General features: G+C 39.6%; 2 protein-coding genes across 7 annotated transcripts in view; one reads left to right on the plus strand and one right to left on the minus strand.

Moving 5' to 3' along the window:
- The window catches only part of LOC126278986 (phosphopentomutase), a 140423-nt gene extending 132479 nt beyond the window's left edge, over positions 1 to 7944 (minus strand). Inside the window, exons 1-3 of the mRNA XM_049979289.1 lie at positions 7556 to 7944; positions 6628 to 6731; positions 6285 to 6547 (exon numbers count right to left, since the gene is read on the minus strand). Coding sequence (XP_049835246.1) covers positions 6285 to 6547; positions 6628 to 6731; positions 7556 to 7601 — 413 coding nt within the window. The 5' untranslated portion in view covers positions 7602 to 7944. The remainder of the gene's footprint in view (positions 1 to 6284; positions 6548 to 6627; positions 6732 to 7555) is intronic.
- Positions 6894 to 24628, plus strand: part of LOC126278989 (START domain-containing protein 10-like) — a 115432-nt gene continuing 97697 nt past the window's right edge. Inside the window, exons 1-2 of one of the 6 annotated variants that reach the window (XM_049979296.1) lie at positions 6894 to 7351; positions 13073 to 13369. In XM_049979296.1, coding sequence (XP_049835253.1) covers positions 7343 to 7351; positions 13073 to 13369 — 306 coding nt within the window. In that variant the 5' untranslated portion in view covers positions 6894 to 7342. Of the gene's footprint in view, positions 7375 to 8607; positions 8679 to 13072; positions 13370 to 13415; positions 13470 to 24628 lie in introns of those variants that run through there. The other 5 variants (XM_049979295.1, XM_049979301.1, XM_049979302.1 and 2 more) reach the window with 5 other exon arrangements.

Here is a 24628-nt window from a genome sequence, read left to right on the forward strand (position 1 = left end):
ACTGATTAACCCAGCCATTTTAGTATGACAAACAGTAAGCAACCACAGGGTAACCTAGTAACAACGGTCCTATATAAATATGCCTTCAGCTGCCACAAGCATGTAACAAAAACCCAATAAATATCTGGCATGAAGTCAACATTTATAATAATCATAAAAATAAAAGTATCAAACATACTGAGATGTTGATTATCCGCAACATGTAAAGTGTTTTCAGTAGGGGTACTGAAAATGTTCAGTATGTTGCCTTCTGAAGTGTACAATCCTTATCACCAGAAAAATTCTCACTGCTCTTAAGCTGCAAACCCTATATGCAGTTATTAACTTATTTGAGACTGATATCACAGAGTGGAATGGATAATGTGTATATATCTAAACCAGATAGTCTTGTTACATTATGTCAACACGTACTACTCTTAGTTTATGCAGTTAGGATTACCACTTTCAAATGATTAAATCATAACATTAAATGCCTATTTTTCTTAGTTATCAAGCTACAGACTAATCTTGTGTTTTACACAGTAACTGTTATTTGTTATTGTAACAACATGTATATAAAAATGAAACCTCTAAAGCCTGCAACATTCCACATCGCTATGATCTGCCACGCTGGTCTTGTGTGAACAAAGAGATTAGTGCTGCTAATGAGAGTTTTTCCAGTATATGCAGTCAATTCGAAAATGTTTGTGTTGTTGATATTAGTGGCATTGGTCGGAGATTGCACACTTCTCATGGCCTAGGGAAGAAAATTGTAGCACAAAAAGTATTGGATGAAATAAAAAGGCACCAGCAAACACCTGCAGCACCATCAACGACAGTAACAGTAACAGTAACACCACAAAAATCAGTAACAGCAGGTTCATCACAAGTAGCAACAACAACAGAAGCAACAGCAACAACAAAATCATCACCATTAGCAGCAGTAAAATTACCACAAATGGTCAAACTACAATCAGTAACTGCAACTAAACCTTTGGCGGAAACAACAGCAAAACCAACAGATACTACAACAACAGATCCACCATCAACAGAAATAGTGCCAATAAAAGAATCAAAGGCAGCAACAGCACGGAGAATCCTTAGCAGCAGTAAAATTACCACAAATGGTCAAACTACAATCAGTAACTGCAACTAAACCTTTGGCGGAAACAACAGCAAAACCAACAGATACTACAACAACAGATCCACCATCAACAGAAATAGTGCCAATAAAAGAATCAAAGGCAGCAACAGCACGGAGAATCCTGTCAGCACCACAACCACCACCACCACCTCCAGCCACAGAAACAGCAGCAGCAACAGAACCAACAACAACAGTAGCAGCACCAACAAAACCACCAACAACAGTTGCAGCAACACAACAATGCCTAAGGAGGAGTCAAAGACAAGGTACATCGATATCATTAAATAAGGATTTACTATGATATCAGACAAAGAAAAGGAAAAGATTGTGACAAATCAGCAAGAAAATTTGCAGATAAGTCACAACTACTATGGAAAAAGCAGCACACTACCAGGTAATGACAAAAGAAAAAATACTTGCAAAACAGTCAGGATAATGTGTCAGAATATTCAATGCCTCAGAAACAAAGTACTAGATCTAGAAGTAGCTTTAAATAATCTTGCTGATGTCTCTTGTATTTGTTTATCTGAACACTGGTGCAAGGCTAGTGAATTAAGTCTCATAAATATAAGCAAGTTTAATTTAGCATCACATTATTGCCGAAGTGTTTTTAAAAATGGTGGGGTATGCATTTACTCTAGAGTAGGACTGCAGTTCAAAGTGAACACAGAATTGGACCATCTAAATAGAGAAAAAACATTTTGAATCATGTGCCATAGAGTTAAAAACTGAGGAGAAGAGTGAAAAACTAGTTGTCATTACAATACATAGATCTCCACTGGGAGACAAAAACATATTCTAAAAAAAAAAAAAAAAAAAAAAAAAAAAAAAAAAAAAAAAAAAATTTGAAGCAGCATTAAACACTTTTTATAGTAATGAAGTGAAATTATTTTTATGTGGAGATTTTAATATTAACCTGTTAATTGAAAGTGATGAAAAAAGACAGCTTTTGAGTATACTCAGCAGCTTCCACATGAAACCACTCTTTACAGATGCCACCAAAATAACAGAACTGTCATCTTCTCTTTTAGACAACATTTTCACAAATATGGAGAATGGTATCACTGAGCCACTAAACATAAACTTAGGTCTTTCGGATCACAATACACTATTAACATACATAAATTACTCTATCCCCAAGGCAGTAAAATATAAGTGGGGATACAAAAGGCACTTCTATACAGAAAAAGTGAATACTTTCATCCAGTTGTTAGCTAATGAAACCTGGGAAGATGTCTTTGCACAAATAACAACCGAGGAATCTTTCAATGCTTTTTTAGTACATTCATGTCCCTATTTGAGATGTGTTTCCCAAAAAAGCTCACAAAGATCAATGTCATGCCTAGGAACACAAGCCAGTGGATAACACCTGCTATTAGAGCATCTAGTCAAACACTAAAACATATCAGTCAACTCAAAAAAGATAGCAAAGATGAACACTTCACAGATTATGTTAAGACATACAAGAAAATTTACAGGAAGGTGATCAAAAAAGCCAAGACAATGCACAATGACAGTGTAATTGCTGGGTCAGCAAACAAATCAAAAGCTACATGGAATATAGTAAAAAAAGAAATAGGCTCAAGCAAAAGTGTTAGAAATCCAGATGACTTTGTTTTAAAAGATGATCAAGGTGTGCTAGTCAGAAATATTACTTTAGCAAATTACATTAATGACTGCTTCATAAATAGTCCAATCAATCTCAGTAAAAATTGTTCTAAGATTAGTAGAACATCAATCCCAGAAGCACAAAGTGTTAATTCATTATTGCTACCTCCCACGAACAAATTGGAAGTAAATCGAATAGTAAACACAATGAAGAATAAAATGTCCTCAGGGATTGACGAGATACCTTGCTCAGTCATTATGAGATGTGCTAGTGTCATATCAGACCCACTCTCACACATCATAAACATATCATTTTCAGAAGGTGTCTTTCCACAACGATTAAAAATTGCAAAAGTAAAACCATTGTATAAAAAGGGCAATATACATGAAGTGGGAAACTATAGACCAATAGCTTTATTATCGGTATTTTCAAAAGTAATAGACAGAGTCATGAAAAACAGAATTACAAATTACCTCGAGAAATTCAATCTATTGTCTGTAAACCAACACGGCTTTCGCAAAGGAATGAGTACAGAGTCAGCCATCACCCAATTCATTGAAAATATTGTAACGGGGCTAGATAAGAACAACAGAACAATAGTAATTAATTTGGACCTCTCAAAGGCATTTGATACTGTCCAACATGATATCCTGCTAGACAAATTAGAAAATGTCGGTATACGAGGAGTAGCTAAAAAGTGGTTTCAGTCATATCTCCATAATAGGAAACAGGTAGTAGAAATTGCAACAACAAACAGTAAAACCCAAAGTATTGTTTACAGATTGGATATTCAGACTGTGCCAGTTGGGGTACCGCAGGGGAGTGTTCTAGGACCTCTCCTATTTCTTCTTTACATAAATGATATCAACATTCCACTAAATAGTACTCATATAACCCTGTTTGCGGATGACACAAACATTGTAGTAACTGACATAAACTGGGTATTGCCAACATCTGCAACCAGAGTTATAGAATATTTGCAAAATTGGTTTGAAGTGAACAAATTAACCGTAAATATCTCTAAAACTAATTATATCCATTACAGGAGAGCGAAGTCACACTCTGATCTAGATCTCAGAATACAAAATAAAGAAATTGTGAGAGTTGCTACCACAAAATTCTTAGGTGTACATATAGACGAAAATTTAGACTGGAAATCCCATATCCTGTATCTCTTACATAAGTTAAGCTCTGCTTGCTTTGCTTTACGTGTTATTAGCTTTGTATGTAGTAGGGAATGTAGCAGAACTGTTAACTTTGCTTATATACATTCTGCTATTACCTATGGCCTCGCCTTCTGGGGTCATAGTAAGAAAAATCTCAAAACCATCTTCACTCAACAAAAACGAGCTGTTAGAACAATTACCAGCAGTTCAAGGCCAACTCCTTCAAAGCAGTTATTTAAACAGCTGAATATTCTACCTCTACCGTGCCTCTATATACAGAAAAGTACTTACAACACAAGAAAGTGCAATGACATTCATATAAAAAGAGTTAACAAGGCTCTGGCGCAGAAACAAACAAACATACAAGGAAGCAGATTGTATAACAAACTACCGGTAAAGATAAAAGAAATTAAAAAAATTGTCTTCATTTAAAGAAGCAGTATTCAAATTTTTAATGACCAACTGCTATTATAGTGTAAGAGAATACCTGGAATAGCTTCATACTAAACAATTATATTAATGTACTCTGTGCCAATAGTAATTTTTATCTGACTGTTGCTATGATCTAAATAAATAATATGTACAAAATGTAAAAAAAATCAAAGTTGTACGTGCTATTTCAATGTGGTCTGATGTTATGTAGTCTACTAAGCACATCTGTATTTTATATAGTGTTGTTCACCCTGTGTGTGTGTGTGTGTGTGTGTGTGTGTGTGTGTGTGTGTGTGTGTGTGTGTGTGTGTGTGTGTGTTTTTTGACGAAATCCATGCAATGTACTTTGTCTCTGGATGAATAAACTACTACTACTACTACTATACACATAACATAGAGCATGCTTCTAATCTTGATTGTTTTAGCTGCACACTGGCAAAATTCAGGAGCAGTACATTGTGGGCAACACATAGTCAACAGTCTCCATTCCACAAGTTGTCATGTCTACATAAGTCTAGTACTCACAGTTCACCATGTGCAGTGAAAAACTGGTTACTAAAGATAACTAACATATAGGCAAAACTAGTCATGATTAAAAGCACATATTGCAATTGAGTCAATAAGAAATAAAAAAAAAATAATGTAATACTCGTAAATCACTTTCCATCAATGATAAAATGCTGTTGATTACTGGCACATGTTTTATTATTATATTTGTCTTATTTAGATGAAGAACAATTTGGTTTCAGGAGGGGCAAAGGCAAAAGAGCTGCTGTTGGACTGTTACGAATAAATGGGGAACGATACCTTGAAACAGGTACAGTAGGGAAGTTTGTGTAATTTTTGCTGACTGGGAAGAAGTCTTCAACTGAGCTTAGTGGATTAAACTTTAGATGTCTTGAAGATCAGAATTAACTGGAAAGAGAGCAGTCAAATAAGTAGTTCATACAGAATATAATGAATAAAGTAAGAATATGAGACAACGGAAGGATTTAAAATTGAGAAGAGGGTTAGACATGGCTGTTGTCTTTCACCTACTCTGTTTAACAGCAATTTAGATGATTTAGTTAAAAACTGGTTAAAACAATATGTTTCAATAGGAGAAAGGATAATCAAGGGTATATGATTTCTTGATGAAGTGGCAAAGGTAATAACAATATGTCAAAAGAACTTAACACCATCTGTAAGCAATAGGAAATTAAGATAAATGTGGAGAAGACTAAGGTGATGATTTTTACATGGCAGTCAAGGAAGATAAAAGTGAGAATATGTGTTGAGTTAGAAAAAGTTGATAACTGTAGGTACCAAGGCTGCAAAATAACCAATAACATAATACATAGTCCTAATCAAGAAATAAAAACCAGGGCACATTTTGCAGAAGAAATGTTGTACAGGAAGAGTGGTATTTGCTCGGTCCATTGAATAAAAATTTATAGAAAAGAGTAATGAAGGGTTACACTGTATGGTGCCGAAAAAGGGACATGGTCATGGAGACAAGTGAAATACTTACAGGCTTCTGAGAAGAGAATCAGGAGAAGAAATGAGGAGGTGATCAGATAAAATAGGAATAACACTGTGTTGTTACACATAATGAATGAGGAAAAACACACACACTGAGAAGGAACAGCATAATTAAGGATGCACTAGAAAGAATAGTGACAGGGAAGATGACTAGCGGAAGAAGAAAAACATAATTGATGATATCTAGAAAAATTCATCACACACAACTACAAAATGGATGGTATAAAAACAGGATTGGAGAATTCTGAACGTGCAGTGATGGAGATGTCTAATTGGCAGAACACGCATCATCACACTCAAAAGTCACCATCACCACGACCACCATTATTTTTCTATTCTAATGTATGCAGTAAACTCTTAATTTGATCTATTCCTAAATTTATTCAAATATTACTAATTAAGGCTCTGTAATACCCCTAAAGATATAACTAACCTTTTGCTGTTGTGGCGACTATCATATCCAATAACAACACTATTCGTTGCAGCATGTGACTGTTTTGTTACCTCTTCCAAATAAGCTGTAAATCCTTGTGTCGTCTGTATAATGACTAAATCATTCATTTGAGCATAACCGGCCCCCATTCGTCCTCGCAAGCCGGCTGTTCCAAATTCAAGGTGACTTAATAAAATATCTGACAACTTTTCATAATTACCAGATGCACAGAGTGACTTGATTTCCTGGGTAGTGCCTTCATTCTATCATCAAAAATATGAAGATACATTTAATTTATATTTATTGTTTATGGAATCAGACATTTATAAAAACGAGTGTTTACCTTGTCCCATTCAAGCCATTCGTCAATTTTCTCCTTTAGCGTGCTGTCGACCTTCTGCATGTTTCCCTTTCCGTTCTTCCAGTTCTGAATCAACCTTTCTCGTGCTAAAACAATCAGATATGTTACTCTGAGTACAATATATTTGAAAAGCGTAAATGGTATGTCAACGGAGGAAATAATTATAAGTAGAATAAATATCTCAAGAGATGTAATCTTCAATAATGAACACATACATTGTTTGCAAGCGCACTTAGTTCACTAGAACTCAGTGCTATACGTCACACGCAAAGAATTTTTGGCAAGATCTTTCGCGGGTATCAAGGAGGGTATGCGTCTTTAATTGCATGTGCTAAATAGAGTACACTCTCCGACAGAGACAAATAAACGAAAGTACGAAACGTAAACTTCAACTGTTAACCCTGATACTGATACCAACGAATGGATCAGCTGATAATTATCTATGGCGAAGCCACAGCTGCGGAAAGCAATGCGTTGAGTTTTTTAGGCGACAGGAGGTTAAGAAAATTCGATATGACGCATTTGCAATGTGAAACATAGGAGATAGTAGAGCTTTATTGAATGATCATGCGGGTGAAGAATAGCTGAACAAGCCGTGTTAGGGACGACAGCAGAGTACGTTCCCTTCCAATTCAGAAATTTTGACAAATACTTTTTTATATTAATACGAAGACGTCAGTATGCAGTTGTTTGTGTAATGCTTAAGGTAAGTGGAGGCTTACTGTGAAAGTAGGTTACAAGTCAACGCCCCTTTTCTTAGGCATTTAACTCAGTAACCTTACGCTTGTTTTATTAAAATTTGTAAACAATGTACTGCGGTAGTACAGTAAAGCAAGTAATGATAAGGTCGAAATTTATTGTATTGTCATATTATTTTCAGCCTGTAAACACTAAAATATTTCCCCCTTACGGTAATATCTGGTGCGATACTGTATGCGTTCAGCATACTCCAGCATAAATAATGAGCATGTTCTTGTCGTGTTGAGTTTATAGTTCGTAAGTTCGCGGGCGAATGAGTTGGATAACCATTTCTGTAGTGAAATAGATTGTTTTGTTTAGCTGAAACTGATATAGTTAAACCGTGTTAAATAATACTCCTTTTACTGTCACATTGAAGAAGATACAAGATTTGTATTGTTTCATGGAAATGCTGAAAAATTGTTGTGAGTAAACACGACAGCTTTAGCTCTAGGTAGAAAATGTGATTAACACGTTGTCGAAAGTTTCACGTATTAAACAATACAGCGTGAATTTAGCTGCATTGTAAATGAAGGCAGGGTCATTACACTGACGGCAGTCATAATGGTTCAGCTCATAGTTGTTGGCTGCTTTGTATAACTTTTTAACAGACGTCGTATTGCTGCAGGAAGTTCGTCATTCTGTTATCAGTTTATTTTTAGCTTCTAAGTCAAACCAAAATCTTTTCAAGGACGAGGCTTGAAAAGATAACGCTATTCATGTGTATACATTTTCAAAATGTTGCAACTTTTTCCTATATTTGTGAACCACACGTAATATACATTTTCAGACAAAGCCCATCGATAGCAAATTTTATTAGAATGACACAGTCACGAAATTGCATTTTCTGTTTAAGTGCACTATTTCATTGTCGTGCCATATATTTTTATTCTTTTTTTTATCAAGTCGCCGTCTTTAAGTCCAGCTCCGTCCAGTATGCCCGCTTTCTCAGTAGGAATGGACCACGAACGTCTCAGTTCGTCAGCTTGTAACGTCTTCATTGTACTTATAAAATTCGTCGAACTACAATATTACTACAGACAAATACTGAGCTACAAATCTACTAACGGTATTCATTTACCGTTAATTATCGTATTCAGTTTCTCTTCTTGACCGTTGAAAACACATGTAAAAGTTGTCATCAATGTATTAAATTTATAGAAAGTAAAAACGTATCAGTATCAATGCATTATTCACAGAGAGAGGATTGCAAAGCCTTTGGTCTCTGGTTTGTGGCTGTTTTCTTTGTCTTGTTGCTCTTCCGTCTGCTACAGACATCAACCAGCTTTGTTAAAGTGAGAAAGATTTTTAGCTGAAAGTATTAAACGTAAAATATTAGCCTGTATGAATTTGTATCCACAACAAAGCAGCAGCAATGAAATTGGCTACTCCACAATTGTCCCCGCTTTTTCTGTCATCCCTTCTAGCTCTATTGTGGCACTGGTTTACTCTCTGTTCTGATTCCAACTGTCTTACATCTATCTTCTCAGGAACCATTGTGCTGGGCTGTCTGCATGAAAATTTTTTGCTCTCAATTAGTTGTTACTATTGTGCTACATCTACATCTGTAGATTTGTGCTGCCATTCTGTGCATACATTCAACATCACCTGTTAGTCCTATCTGGTATGGGTCCCGCACACTTCAGCCATATTCTAGAACCAGTCACATGAGTGGCTTGTAAGCAATCTATTTTGTAGACTGATTGCACTTACCCAGTATTCTATCAATAAACCAAAGTCTACCGCCTGCTTTACCCATGACTGAACTTAAGTGATAATTCTGTTTCATACCCCTATAATGTATTGCACCCAGTTATTTTTATGATTTGGTTGATTCCAACAGTAATTCATTGATATTATAGTCATAGGCTACTAAATTTTTTCGTTCTGTGAAGTGCAAAGTTTTACATTTCTGAACATTCAGAGGAAGTTGCCAATCTCTGCGCGACGTTGAAATCTTATCGAGATCTGACTGAATATTTCTGCAGTTTCTCTTAGATAATATTTCATTGTAGATAACTGCATCATCTGCAAAAACATGGTGTTACTATTAATATTGCCTTCAAAGTAATTAATATATAACATTAACTGCAAGGTTCCCAACACTCTTCCCTGGCATACACCCGAAGTTACTCCTACATCTGACGATGACTCTCCATCCAAGATAACAGGCTGTGTCCACCCTGCCAAAAATCCCTCAATCCAATCACAAATTTCACTTGATACTCCATATGATCATACTTTTGACTATAAGTGTATGTGTGGTACTGAGTCAAATACTTTTCATAAATCAAGTTATACTGCATCTGTCTGGTTGCCTTGATTCAGAGCTTTCAGTATGTCATGTGAGAAAAGTGCAAGTCAGGTTTCACGTGATCAATGTTTTCGAAATTCGTGCTGGTTGGCATTGAGGGGGTCATACTGTTCAGGATACCTCATTATGTTTCAACTCTGAATACGTTCTATGATTCTTCAACAAATCAGTGTCAAGGATACTGTGTGGTAGTTTTGTGGATCAATTCTACTATCCTTCCTGTAGACGTGTATGACGTGCCTATTTTCAAGAACTGGGCACAGTTTTTTGTTTGAGAGAATAATGATAGATTATAGTTAAAAGAGGGGTAACTGAACCGGAAATCAGTGGATGAGTAGGAAGAACAAACATGTAATGTTCGGACAAGGTGGAATGAGCAACAGGCAGATTCCATATTTCTAGATTTCCAGAAAGCATTTGATACAGTCTCCCATTGCAGGCCATTAACACAGTTACGAACACATGGAATAAGTTCACAGAGTATCAGTTGGTTGATTCCAACAGTGAGTCATTGACATTATAATCATAGGACACTGGTTTGATTTGTTTTCTAAAGTGCAAAATTTTACATTTCTGAACATTTAGAGCAAGTTGCCAATCTCTGTGCGACGTTGAGTGGCTCTTAGACTTCGTAAATAGTAGAACTCAGAATCAATAAAATTCTTCTGCGAGGGATCGCATTGTCAGCTATAAAATTCTGACATTTTGATAACTATTGCAAGGTGCTTTCCTCAAGGTGTATTGCTAATTGCTGAATGGGCATTAGTCTGATTACTCATATACTATGGAGGAGTGCTGTCATTGTATATGAGGGTGAGGAGGAAGGGTATTAGGTTGTAGCACTTTTGAAAGAAAAGCATGTCTTGGGTAGGGATCTGATGGTCAGTTTCGACATGAAATCTTTATTCACGAATGTACCCGTGAACATTTTAGAGGAACGCATGGCACCTGATATCTGCGAGCTAGTGCGCCACTGTTTGACAAGCACCAATTTCAGGTGGAAAGGGGATTTTTATGAGCAAACGGATAGTGTAGCTATGGGTTCCGCTTTATCGTCTGTCACATTGGACATTTTTATGCAAGCACTTGAATAAACAGCACTCCAGTCCACTCCATTATGCCCAGAATGCTGGCAATGATATGTTGACGACACCTTCGCCATCTGGACACATGAGAAGAAAGGCTTCAGAATTTCCACCATCTCAATCAGCAGCACAGCAGAATTCACTTTACCATGGAAATAGAAAAGAACGGGTTATTGCCTTTTCTCGATGTGGACGTGTACCGTAAGGCTGATGGGAAGCATGGAGACAGTTTATAGAAAGCCCACCAACATGGACAGGTACCTGCATGCATCCTCGCACTACCATCCTACACAAAAGAAATCAGCCCTGCAAACTTTAAGAGAGCCTACAGGATCAGCAATGAACACACTCTCAACACTGAGCTACAGAACCTCAGGTCTATTTATGGAGCTAATGGATAAGACATGAGGATTATACAAAAAGAACTATGGTGCCAGAGGAGGAGGGCAATAGGGAAATGCAGAACAAAGCATGGAACACTGTCCTGCTATCATACGTGCAAGGGATGACTGAACGTCTGGGCAAAATTCTCCGTTGAGCAAGTATTAAGGCAATTTTTTGTAGCAACAACAAAGTAAAAGAGGGTCTCGGTTCGATGAAAGATAGAATTGACAAGTTTATGAAATCAGGTGTGAATGTGGACTGCTGTATGTAGGTGAGACTGGGCCTCCGATAAGCACAAAGTTATCTGAACATGAGAGATATCCATATCAAACAATACAGCAAGTCAGTGGTGGCAGAACACCAAGAACAGTGCAGGATGAAGATTGAATCTGAAGACACCCACGTACTGGCAAAACAGCTGTTTAGCTTGAGGAGGAAGATCAGAGAAGCTACAGAAATAGCCAAGCAACCCAACAACATGAATAGAGAAGACGGGTACCGTCTCCCAGCCTCTTGGCTGCCAGCAGTGACATCTTTTGCAGAACAGCAGCTCTCGCAGAGCAACAGGTGTGCAGTAGGCCACAGTGGTGTGGGTACACAGTGTGTTGACACACCCTAGTCCACACTAGGCAGCTAGTAAACAGTGCTAAGGTGCAGTAGCCACTCATTTTCCTACTTGCTAGCAATAAAGGAAACTCCAATGGAAAACACCTATTTCCGCCAGTGGCAACACTTAATGCAAAGAACAATAAAAGAACATCTAATACCCTTTCTCCTCACCCTCATATCCAATGACACCACTCCTCCTTAGTATATAAGTAATCAAACTAGCGCCCATTCAGCAGTTAGCAATACACCCTGAAGAAGGCGTCTTGCAATAATTGCCGAAACTTCGAAATTTTATATTGGCAATGCAGTCGCCACTCCCACCATGCACTGGTGCTGCTCCTCACAGTTAATTGAGACTGCAGACATGTGTGCAAGTTGCGTTTTCGCTCGCTCGCTCGTGTGTGTGTGTGTGTGTGTGTGTGTGTGTGTGTGTGTGTGTGTGCTGCAGCTGCTGCTGCTGCTGCTGCTGATAAAGGCCTTAATGGCCAAAAGCTATAATTGTGTGAGTCTTTTCGTTGTGCCTGTCGTGATTCAGCATCTCCGCTATATGGTGAGTAGCAACTTCCATTCTCTGGTATGGCTTCCAAACAAGTTATAAATAGCCTTTTTCTCTGTGTGTTTTACCCCTGCTACCTTTAGAATTAGGAGGAGTGTATTCCATTCAACTTGTCAAAAGCTTCCTCTGAGTCTGTAAATACCATAAACTGAGGTTTGCTTTTCCTTAACCTTTCCTCTAAGAGAAGTTATAGGTTCAGTATTGCCTCACGTGTTCCTACATTTCTCTAGAATCCAAACTGATCTTCGTTGAGGCTGACTTCTACCAGATTTGCAATTCGTCTGTAAAGAATTCATGTTAGTATTTTGCAACCATCATTTTTAATCTGATAGTTCAGTGATATCACATCTATCAGCATCTGCTTTCTTTGGAGTTGGAATTATTACATTCTTCTTGAAGTCAGGGTATTACACTTGTTTCATATATGTTACACATCAGGTGGAATAGTTTTGTCATGGCTGGTTCTCCCAAGGCTGTCAGTAGTTCACATGGAATGTCATCTGCTCCATTGGCCTTGTTTCAACTTAGCTCTTTCAGTACTCTGTGAAAAGTCTTCTCGGACTATCATATCTCCCACCTCATCTTCACCTACACACAACAAAAAATGTTTTTCATCACCTCCGTTCCCGGGACACCTGAAGATAGACATTGACTATGGATATTGTATCACAGTCACAGTTCCTTTCACTGTTCAAAGACATCACTAAACTCACCCAATGATGTAATAGTCAAATGTTGCAGTTTGCAGATGACACTACCCTCATTGCCAAAGGACATACAGCCGCAGAAGCTCTTGGTGCATCAAATTTGATGTTTGAGGAAATAAAAGAATGGTTCATAATAAACAAAATGAAGATCAATGAAGAAAAAACCCAACATTTGATATGCAGTCTAACCAACATTGAAGACCAAAAAAACATGGAGACTGTCAAACTACTGGGTTTCAAGATTGACAGCAAACTCTCCATGAATGATCACACTGCATATGTATGCACCAAACTTTCTCGTGTGATATACCTCCTGAGGAAGCTGAAGAGGGTAATAACTGACCAGTTTCTCACAATAGTTTACCATGCACTCTTCCAGAGCCACATTAGCTATGGACTGTTGTTGTGGGGACACTCCTCAGGCAGCAAAGGTGTGTTGCTAGACTGGACCACTGTAAGCCTATTTTCACCAGGCTAGGCATAATGACTGTTTTTAGACAGTATTTGTTTTTCTGCCTCATTTATATAAAAGAAAATCAAAGGAATTTTAGCATAAGACAAGAAATATATAATCATGACACTCGCTCTAAAAGGAACATTGAAGTGCCAAGGTGTCGCCTATCAAGTACACAAGACAGCTTTCCAAAAGTCGCCCTAAAAATGTACAATCAAATGCCCCCAGAAGTGAAATCCCTGCCACCTGAATTATTTTGGAAAAAAATTGCTCAGGACTTGAAACAACGTCCGCTATATTCCTTGGAAGAGTTTTTCAACAGTGGTTCTAGTGAATGGACAAAATAATAAATATTGTTATGTTTTATGTATAATTTTGCCTAAATTTAATCTTCTTTTTATGTTCTCAGTTAACTGCACATTAAATTTTGTGCTTTACTTAAAGTACATATTTTGCCAAAATGAAACTTTGTGTGAGATCTACATGGTCTTGTAAACATTTTGCTTTATGGTATTTTCATTTGCTGCTATGAAGTTTTCCTTTCCTGTTTAGTTATATTTCATTTTCTCTATGCTCTGTGTGTTTTTGTGCACTGCATAAATATTTTCTTTTATTTGTAATATAAATTTTGTATATGGTGTTGTATAAATGTTAGTTGCTAAACATTTTATTTGTGATGCAGTCTGTCCAGCCATGGATGGTAAACAACGAAGATATAGTAATAAAGTAATAAACAACCATGCGCCTATTAGACAGAGGGGGTCCGACAGCCAATCAGTTCCAGTCATTTCACCAGAAAGGAGGTACACGGCTCGTGTCATCTGTAGTTCAACCATGCCTAGACGGTCAGTACCGTGCTCCTGTCATGTCCGCATTGTTACTTTGTGCTAGAAAGGACTCTCAACCAGGGAAGTGTCCAGGTGTCTCAGAATGAACCAAAGCAATGTTGTCCAGACATGGAGGAGATACAGAGAGACAGACAGGAACTGTCGATGAGATGCTTCGCTCAGGCCGCCCGAGAGCTACTACTGCAGTGGATGACCGCTACCTACAGATTATGGCTTGAAGGAACCTTGACAGCAACACCACCGTATTGAATAATGCTTTTTGTGCAGCCGCAGGACGTCATGTTATGACTCACTGTGCCCAATAGGCTGCATGGTGCCCAACTTCACTCCCGACATCCATAGCGAGGTCCATCTTTGCAAACACGACACCGTGCAGTGCATTACAGATGTGCCCAACAACATGCCGAAAGGACTGCTCAGGATTGGCATTAGGTTCTCTTTACTGATGAATGTCGCATATGCCTTCAACCGGACAATCGTCGGAGGTGTGTTTGGAGGCAACCTGGTCAGGCTGAATGCCTTAGACACACTGTCCGGTGAGTGCAGCAAGGAGGAGGTTCCCTGCTGTTTTAGGGTGGCATTATGTGGGGCTGAAGTACACTGCTGGTGGTCATGGAAGGTGCCGTAACAGCTGTATGATACGTGAATGCCATCCTCCGACCGATAGTGCAACCATATCGGCAGCATATTGGCGAGGCATTTGTCTTCATGGACGACAATTCACACCCCCAGCGTGCACATCCTGTAAATGACCTCCTTCAGGATAACGACATCACTTGACTAGAGTGGCCAACATGTTCTCCAGACATGAACCCCATTGAACATGCCTGGGATAGATTGAAAAGGGCTGTTTATGGACGACGTGACCCACCAACCACTCTGAGGGATCTACGTCGAATCGCCTTTGAGAAGTGGACAGTCAGGACAAACAGTGCCTTGGTGAACTTGTGCATAGAATAATATGACAGATACTGGCATGCATCAATGCAAGAGGACATGCTACTGTGTATTACAGGTACCAGTGTGTACAGCAATCTGGACCATCACCCCTGAAGGTCTCACTGTATGGTGGTACAACATGCAATGTGTGAGTTTCATGAGAAATAAAAAGGTTGGGAATGATGTTTGTGTTGATCTCTATTCCAATTTTCTGTACAGGTTATGGAAGTCTCGGAACGAGGCGATGCAAAACTCTTAGTGGTGTGTGTATGTCCTTTTCCGTTTCTATAATACTACCTCTCAAGTTCCTCTCCCTTGTATAGACACTCTGTATATTCTTCCACCTTTCAGCTTTCCCTTCTTTGCTTAGTACTGGTTTTCTATGTGAGCTCTAGATATTCATACAGCTGCTTCTCTTTTCTCCAAAGGCCTAGCTGTAACTTCCCTGTAGGTGGATCTATCTTTCCCTAGTGAAACATTCTTCTGAATCCTTGCATTTGTCCTCTAGCCATTTCTGCATATTTTGCACTTCCTGTCAGTCTCATCTTTTAGACATTTGTATTCTGCTTTCTGTGTTTATTTACTCAGTTTTTATATTTTGCCATTTTATCAGTTAAATTGTGTATCTTATGTGACATCCAAGGACCGCTGTTAGGCTTGGTCTTTTTACCTATTTGGTTTTCTGCAGCCTTTCCTATTTCATCTCTCAAAGCTAGCCATTTATCTCCTACTGTATTATTTCCCCTTTTCTAGTCAGTATTGCCTAAAGTTTCCTCTGAAACACTTAAAAAGTCTCATTCTTTCATCTTATCATGTTTCCATCTCCTTAATTTCCTACTCTTTTCCAATTTCTTCAATCTTATTATACATTTCATACAAAATAAATTGTGGTCAGAGCTCACATCTGCCTCTGTAAATGTCTTACTGGTTCCATAGGTAAAATTCACAATAAAGGTGTGGGTTTTTTGGCACACCACACACAGAAAACTCCAACTTATTACGATAAGACACTTTTATTAAGGTTTGTGTAATTACAGAAAACAGAAGAAGAACAATGCAGACATTCATGACATGTGTATCACTCAGTCAAGTAGTAGACGGGACTGCCAAAGAATCGCGAGTCTCCAAAGACCTGTTACTCCGTACTTCGCCGGTGATGTTACTGGTGGTTGACTGTCGCCACAAAGGTTATGATGTGGCATCTGTCAACAGAAGAAATCTAGAACACCTATACGGAATTAAGCATTGAGGTGACCTGTATGTTATAGAACTAACAGTTACACACACAATTTGAGTTTTCTGGAGGTCCTGTTATGGCGTGATCAGCCCTGTGTTAACAATGCTGTGTGCCATGTAACATTGAGTTGGGGGTCATTCTATGGGGAGGGGGATAAGACCACCTCAGAAATTAGTCATATTTGGTGCGTGGATACCTATATGTTTTAATAATAAAACTACCAAACAGTACTGTCGTAGCTCTAACTGAACGCACGTTTGAAGGCCCAAGGGTGTGTATCTGGTTGTTGGTCAGGTACCAATTTCACAATTACTACTCAGTAATGAGTCGCTCTACAGAACTCAGTTTTTGTTTGTGCCTAATATTTAGGCCACTAAGTTGGTGTAATGTATAAAAAGTAGGATACATCATTCAGATTTTTTATAAAAATATTGCTTTAAATTTCTGATTTTTTTTTATGCGTAACGTGCATCCAGAGACGCATTGGTCCATGAAAGTTAACAGTTACAGTGATTCCTGTTCACAACACCCCTGCTAAAATTCATGTCCATATATTACCTGCATTGTTTCTAATAATCCTTTAATAATGATGTATCTTGACAATAATTTGGGCAGTGTATTGGCTAGCATACCCTTCACTGGAATTTGTTTTACCATAACTACAGGTGAGCCATCTCTTCTCAAATAAAATTATGTTAGATGTGAGTGTTTTTGGTTTTGTAGATATCAGTGTGTTTGGTTTGAGTTCAAAGGGTTTTGCTTCTTGCAAGAACATCATATCCTCAGCTAGTTTTAATTCCCTAATATTGTTTACTAGGAGAGGAACAGAGTTTAAATTCCATTATGATGTATTCACTTGTTTTGCATAAATTGATTGCACCTTTGTTATCACAGTAAATTGAAATTGGTTCACTTTCCGGAACTGGGACTGAATGAGGTGAGACAGTGGTGAGACATTGGACTTGCATTCATGAGGAAGGTGGACCACATCTCCACCTGACAATATAGGTTTAGGCTTTCTGTTGTTCCCCAGAATCACTTGAGGCAGATACTGGAATCATTCTGTTGAAAAGGTCATGGTGAATTTCCTTTCTCAGTCTGAGCTTGTATCCCATCTTTAATAGTCTCATTGTCGATGGGATGTTGAACCTAATTTACCTTTTTCCAGGCTGGGGAAGAAATTTATTCTTGGTAGCCAGTGTGCCTTTGATACAATGAAGTGAAACTCACATATTAATCTTCAGTAGGTGAGAGAGCCAGTGTAGCAGTTAAATTTATGATGTTTGTTGTCACAAATATTTGACCTTTTTTCAGGATATGTTATGAATTATGAAGATGTCACAATTTGGTTGTGAGCTGGTGAACTCAACATATGTGAAAGCTAAAATATCTCGATGTGGTGATAGACATATCTGTAACTAAACCCGAGGCCTAGGTTAGGTTGGAAAGAACAGTTTTATTCACAAAAGTTAATTTAACAATATATATTTGACTGTTTCTTCTAAATGTATGTCAAATTGTTAGATTGGGACTTAATAGCACAGCTACAGTCATATTAATATCTTGGTTGTCAAACTATTTGCCACTTTCTTCCAAGTGTGTTAAGATTTCAGAGTTTGTGATATAATGATGTGAAAATATGACAGTCTTAAAAAAAACATCATTTCTTTGCTGAAAAATACATCATTTCTTCGCTGCTCTCTCATTGGCTGACACACAATGTTTCCTACCCATCATACCTGATGAATGCTGACGACATTGCTGACCAAAACACGTAGGCATGCCACTGGCCCAGATCCAGACCTTCACCAATCCTACTTGTCAGTCATTAATTCTAACTTTGCCTGATATGGGAGCTATGCAGAATGCTTTGTGGAAATCAGTCTCCCAGTGACTTGCCTTGGTTTTTTGGGGGCAAATTTTTACAGTCGATAATACTTACTACAGGTATTAACTCCTCAGTCTCTCGGGTAAATTATATGCAATATTTCTTGTTATCTCCTGTTTCACTTGAAGAATTGCGTCACTTTTTAGAGAGTGCCAGCAGCATGTTTTAACCTTCACTTCCTGCTAGAACTTAGTCTTAATTGTCAGTGGTTATTGGCATGTGTGAGTTTCCTAGGTCCCTGTGTGTCGGTTTGTAGTCATCAGATATCCTTTCCAGTAAGCTGCATCCTATTCACTCATTTTTCAGTTTGAAGTTCATAGTGTTTAACATATTAGAAGTGGGTGTCTTTTTGGAGATACATTCTCAACTGGTGAACAGTTCACCATTTGATTTTTGAGCAGTGTTTTCACCCAACTCATTCTTTTATGAAGTCTTCAGTCACTATATGTCTGTTTCAATTTTCCTTATGCTTGCTTTGCAGTTTTGTTGCTCACTAGGTGTATCTAAATACCTGGATCAAGGAAAAGTATTATTTTTGCTCTCGATAATCAAGATGGCTAGATCAGGTGAACAAGTCTGAATCTTATCTTCAAAAACACTTTTTATACTTCCAGTGACTTTATAATTACAATAAGTAATCATTCAGATCTTACACATTCTGTTGTGAACAGTATTGCCTTCTGTTCCATTCATTTTATGACTCATGACGAAATATTGTCGATGGATATTTTCTGTTACTATACTTGTTAAAAGCATTTAATTGTGCAGTTCACAATATTACAGAGAAACTAAAATATTATGTTGCTTGAAATCTTGGTGATAATTGGTTTTCAACCTATCTAAATAAAGGAATGCAGAGAGTCATATTAAGAAAACCAGTGCATGTATGCAATGGAATGGTACCTTCAGAATGAGGATCATTTTCTACAGGTGTATAATAGGAATCAATGTTGAGTCTGTTGTTCTTCTCGTTGTGTGTAAAAGATCTGGAATCTTAAATAATTCATGTGATGATGATACAAGTATTGTCATCAGACCTAATGGAGGAACCTCCACCGGGGAAAATATAAATAAAATTTTTTTGAGAAATAATAACTCCTTCTCTGAAAATGGACTGTCATAGAACTTAGATAAAATAGATATGCACTTTATAATTGCATATAAGATCTAAGCACATTACTAGAAAAAAATGCTTAAAGGAAACCAAAAATGAACACGAATATTGTAAATTGTAGGGATAGGAGCCATACTGTCATACCAGAAATCTTGCTGGTAACTTATAAACTACTCACCGAGTGAAGGCAAAACACATGAGACTGTTGTGATTGGCAAGCTTTTGGAGCCAGTGGCTCTTTCTTCAGGCAGAGGGGTTGAAGGATGAAGGAAAATGACTGGAGAGGTCTAGGAAAAAGGGGTAGATTTCGGGAAAGTCAACCAGAACTGCAGGTCAGGAGATACTTACTGTATGAGATGAAAAGGAAAGACTGATTGTTGGGGACTGCATCGGTCCGAGATTTGAAAACCTGAGAGCTAAGGGCAGAGACAGGGACCCCAGCCAGTGACTCCCACTGCGGCATGAACTGGACCACATGTGACACAAGAACAGGCAGTGAGAGTGGGGGAGAAAGTGGGCTCTCTGGAACAGATACTGCTGTCCACAGCCACAACTGGTTGAAGTGATGGGACATCCACCTATCAGGAGTGCAGACAACACACAGGTGCCAGCCCTGGCGACGCTCGATGACAGCAGAGACCCTGTCGAGCCATAAAAAAGACGACATGACTAAGTACATGATCTGAGGCAACTGCCGATGTTATTGTAGCACTAATGATGGGAAAACCACCAACCATGTCCCAGTTCTCAATGTCTGAATACGAGGGTGAGTCAAATGAAAACCTTAAAAATCACTTTTTTAAATATGATTTACTGTGCAGACATGGTACAAAGCTGTATCACTTTTCAACATAATCTCTCCCACACTCAGTGCAAGTCCTCCAGCGCTTACAAAGTGCATAAACTCCTTTAGAAAGAAATTCTTTTGGTAGTCCATGCAACCACTCGTGCACCGCGTGGCATACCTCTTCATCAGAACGGAACTTCTTTCCTCCCATTGCGTCTTTGAGTGGTCCAAACATATGGAAAGTGGGACAGCCATTTTTATACTGATACTGCGATGGTATGTGTGCATCTGCACTATGCTGTCACCTACAGGCTATTCTGCACGCTGTTTGTAGCACGCTTACCAACTTACATTATAACGGCGTGAAATTTCGATTTGTTATTACAAATTTATGGTTTTCATTTGACTCACTCTCGTAGAAACAAAGCAACTTGTCCTGATCAAATGCCAGATCCAGCCTGGTCAGAAAGTGAGATAAGGCACTGGTGTTGGCTTGTTCCACCATTGGCTGGTAATGGACCTGACAATGATAACAGGAGAGGAAGAAAACCCACTATTGCACACGATGTGCTGCCTTGTCCGGCATGGAAGCTGAAGGGTTAAAAACAGCAACCAATGGCTTGTGAGCCTTAATTAAATGGAACTTAGAACCATGCAAAAAGACATGAAATTTCTTGAGGGTGAACACAATTATTAAAGACTCCTTTCCAGTCTGAGAAACTGCTGCCGATTGGGGGTTGAAGTCTTAAAAGCGTAAACAATAGGTCATTCTGACCCGTCCACTTATTCGTGTGTCAACACTGTGCCAAGACCTTGCTTAGAGTCACCTGTAGCCAACACTAGATGCTGATCTGGCTGAGAAGCGGTCAGACTTGAGGCAGGTTGAAGCTTAGATTTAAGCAAAGGGAATGCTCAGCCACAAGCTGGGGACCAGAAAAAAAGGCACATTTTTATGCAAAAGCACCTGTAGGGTCTGAGCAACAGAGGATGCGTACAGTAAAAACGTATTGTACTAGGCCACATTGCCTAGAAATAACACAACGGCTTGGCCCCTGTGTGAAAAACCTCTAAACCTTGGGACTCAATTGACAACTAAAAAACTGATATTTGGCGAGGTTGCAATTGAGACCCGCAGACTGCAAAAGAGAAAACAGTGATCAGAGATTGCTAAAGTGCTCTTCAGTGGAAGAACCCGAAACAACAATACCATCAATATAATTGATGCCCTTTGGTACAGAGACTATCAGCTGTTCTAAAAGATGCTGAAAAATTGTGGGCGCGCTAGTGATGCCAAAAGACAAATGATGATACTGATATAGGCCGAAAGGCGCATTGACAACGAGAAGGCACCTAGTGGCCTCGTCCAAGGCGAGCTGGAGGTACATTTCCAACAAATCAATCTTGGACAAGTAGTGGTTGCCTGATAATTTTGCGAGCAAATTGTCAGGGCCGTACAAAGTGTATGTATTTATCACGGACTGTGCATTAATCGTGGGACTGAAGTCGCCGCAGAGGTTAAGCTTACCTGTTGGCTCCTTAACAATGACCAGTGGTGTAATCCATTCTTGAAAGAAATAGGCCAAATGACATTAAGCGACATCAATTGATCTACTTCGGCTTTGACAGAGTCATGTAATGTGGCAGAACCGGCCATGCCCAAAAGAAACGGGCTGGTGGACTTTCATGGTAATGTTATCTTGGCTGGAGAGTCATCGTTAATTGTAGAAGTAAATTAGAGTGTGCCCTAGGGAAGTGTGTTGAGACTCTAGTTGATCATGTTGTATATTAATGGTCTTGCGGACAATATTAATACACTCCTGGAAATTGAAATAAGAACACCGTGAATTCATTGTCCCAGGAAGGGGAAACTTTATTGACACACTCCTGGGGTCAGATACATCACATGATCACACTGACAGAACCACAGGCACATAGACACAGGCAACAGAGCATGCACAATGTCGGCAGTGTATATCCACCTTTCGCAGCAATGCAGGCTGCTATTCTCCCATGGAGACGATCGTAGAGATGCTGGATGTAGTCCTGTGGAACGGCTTGCCATGCCATTTCCACCTGGCGCCTCAGTTGGACCAGCGTTCGTGCTGGATGTGCAGACCGCGTGAGACGATGCTTCATCCAGTCCCAAACATGCTCAATGGGGGACAGATCCGGAGATCTTGCTGGCCAGGGTATTTGACTTACACCTTCTAGAGCACATTGGGTGGCACGGGATACATGTGGACGTGCATTGTCCTGTTGGAACAGCAACTTTCCTTGCCGGTCTAGGAATGGTAGAACGATGGGTTCGATGACGGTTTGGATGTACCGTGCACTATTCACTGTCCCCTCGACGATCATCAGAGGTGTACGGCCAGTGTAGGAGATCGCTCCCCACACCATGATGCCGGGTGTTGGCCCTGTGTGCCTCGGTCGTATGCAGTCCTGATTGTGGCGCTCACCTGCACGGCGCCAAACATGCATACGACCATCATTGGCACCAAGGCAGAAGCGACTCTCATCGTTGAAGACGACACGTCTCCATTCGTCCCTCCATTCACGCCTGTCGCGACACCACTGGAGGCGGGCTGCACGATGTTGGGGCTTGAGCGGAAGACGGCCTAACGGTGTGCAGGACCGTAGCCCAGCTTCATGGAGACGGTTGCGAATGGTCCTCGCCGATACCCCAGGAGCAACAGTGTCCCTAATTTGCTGGGAAGTGGTGGTGCGGTCCCCTACGGCACTGCGTAGGATCCTACGGTCTTGGCGTGCATCCGTGCGTCGCTGCGGTCCGGTCCCAGGTCGACGGGCACGTGCACCTTCCGCCGACCACTGGTGACAACATCGATGTACTGTGGAGACCTCACGCCCCATGTGTTGAGCAATTCGGCGGTACGTCCACCCGGCCTCCTGCATGCCCACTATACGCCCTCGCTCAAAGTCCGTCAACTGCACATACGGTTCACGTCCACGCTGTCGCGGCATGCTACCAGTGTTAAAGACTGCGATGGAGCTCTGTATGCCACGGCAAACTGGCTGACACTGACGGCGGCGTTGCCAAATGCTGCGCAGCTAGCGCCATTCGACGGCCAACACCGCGGTTCCTGGTGTGTCCGCTGTGCCGTGCATGTGATCATTGCTTGTACAGCCCTCTCGCAGTGTCCGGAGCAAGTATGGTGGGTCTGACACACCGGTGTCAATGTGTTCTTTTTTCCATTTCCAGGAGTGTAGTAACATCAGACTTTTTGCAGATGATGCAGTTATCTCTAATGAATTACTATCTGAAAGCAGCTGCATAAATATCCAGTCAGATCTTGATAGGATTTGAAAGTGGTGCAAAGAGTGGCTACTTGCTTTCGATGTTCAACAAAGTAAAATTGTGCTCTTCACGAAATGAAAAAAATGTAGTGTCTTATGATTGTATATCAATAAGTCACTGCTGGAATTGGCCACTTGTACAGGAACTGAGTGTAACACATTAGAGGGATACAAAATGGGTAAAGCAGGTAGTAGACTTCGGTTTATTGGTAGAAGACTGGAGAAGCGCAATTAGTGTACAAAGGGGGTTCCTTACAAATCACTTGTACGCATGTACTAGAATATTGCTCAAGTGTGTGGGATCTGTGCCAGATAGGACTAACAGGGGATACTGAACATATACCAAGAAGGGCAACACAAATCGTCACAGGTTTGTTTAATCCATGGGAGATTGTCGCAGAGATACTGAGGGAACTGAACTGGGAGACTCTTCAAAATAGATATGGGCTATACCGAGTAAGTCCTTTAACAAAGTTTCAAGAACTGACTTTAAATGATTACTCCCATTCAGACAGTTATTCTTCCTGCGCTCCATACGTGAATGGAACAGGAAGAAATCCTGATGATTGGAACAGTGGGATTTAGTCTCTGCCATGCACCTCTCGGTGGTTTGCAGTGTATAGGTTTAGCTGTAGATGTAAATGTGGGCCTGAAAACTGGTAGCACAACCGAGTTAAGGGGAAAACAGCAATGAAAACTTAGAGCAGACAAACCTCAGTTGCTAATTTGAAACTTGATCTGACATTAAATTTATCTCATCGGAAATTGAGAAACTGGAAGTGTTAAACATATTTAACCCAAACAGCTCTACGTTGTGAGTATGATAGACAACAAGAAAAGTGAGAAGGAGAACAACAGATTTGTAAGAGACAGGAATGGAGAACTGACCTAGGATCAGAATTTGCTCTTTATTGTAACTAACCAACTTTGGTGAAACCTGTGTGATGGGAGGGAAGCCCAAGCCAAGTCCACGTACACATAGTAAAGACATTGCAGCTCCTATGTCCA

The sequence above is a fragment of the Schistocerca gregaria genome, chromosome 6 (assembly GCF_023897955.1).
Source record: "Schistocerca gregaria isolate iqSchGreg1 chromosome 6, iqSchGreg1.2, whole genome shotgun sequence".
NCBI classification, from domain to species: domain Eukaryota; kingdom Metazoa; phylum Arthropoda; class Insecta; order Orthoptera; family Acrididae; genus Schistocerca; species Schistocerca gregaria.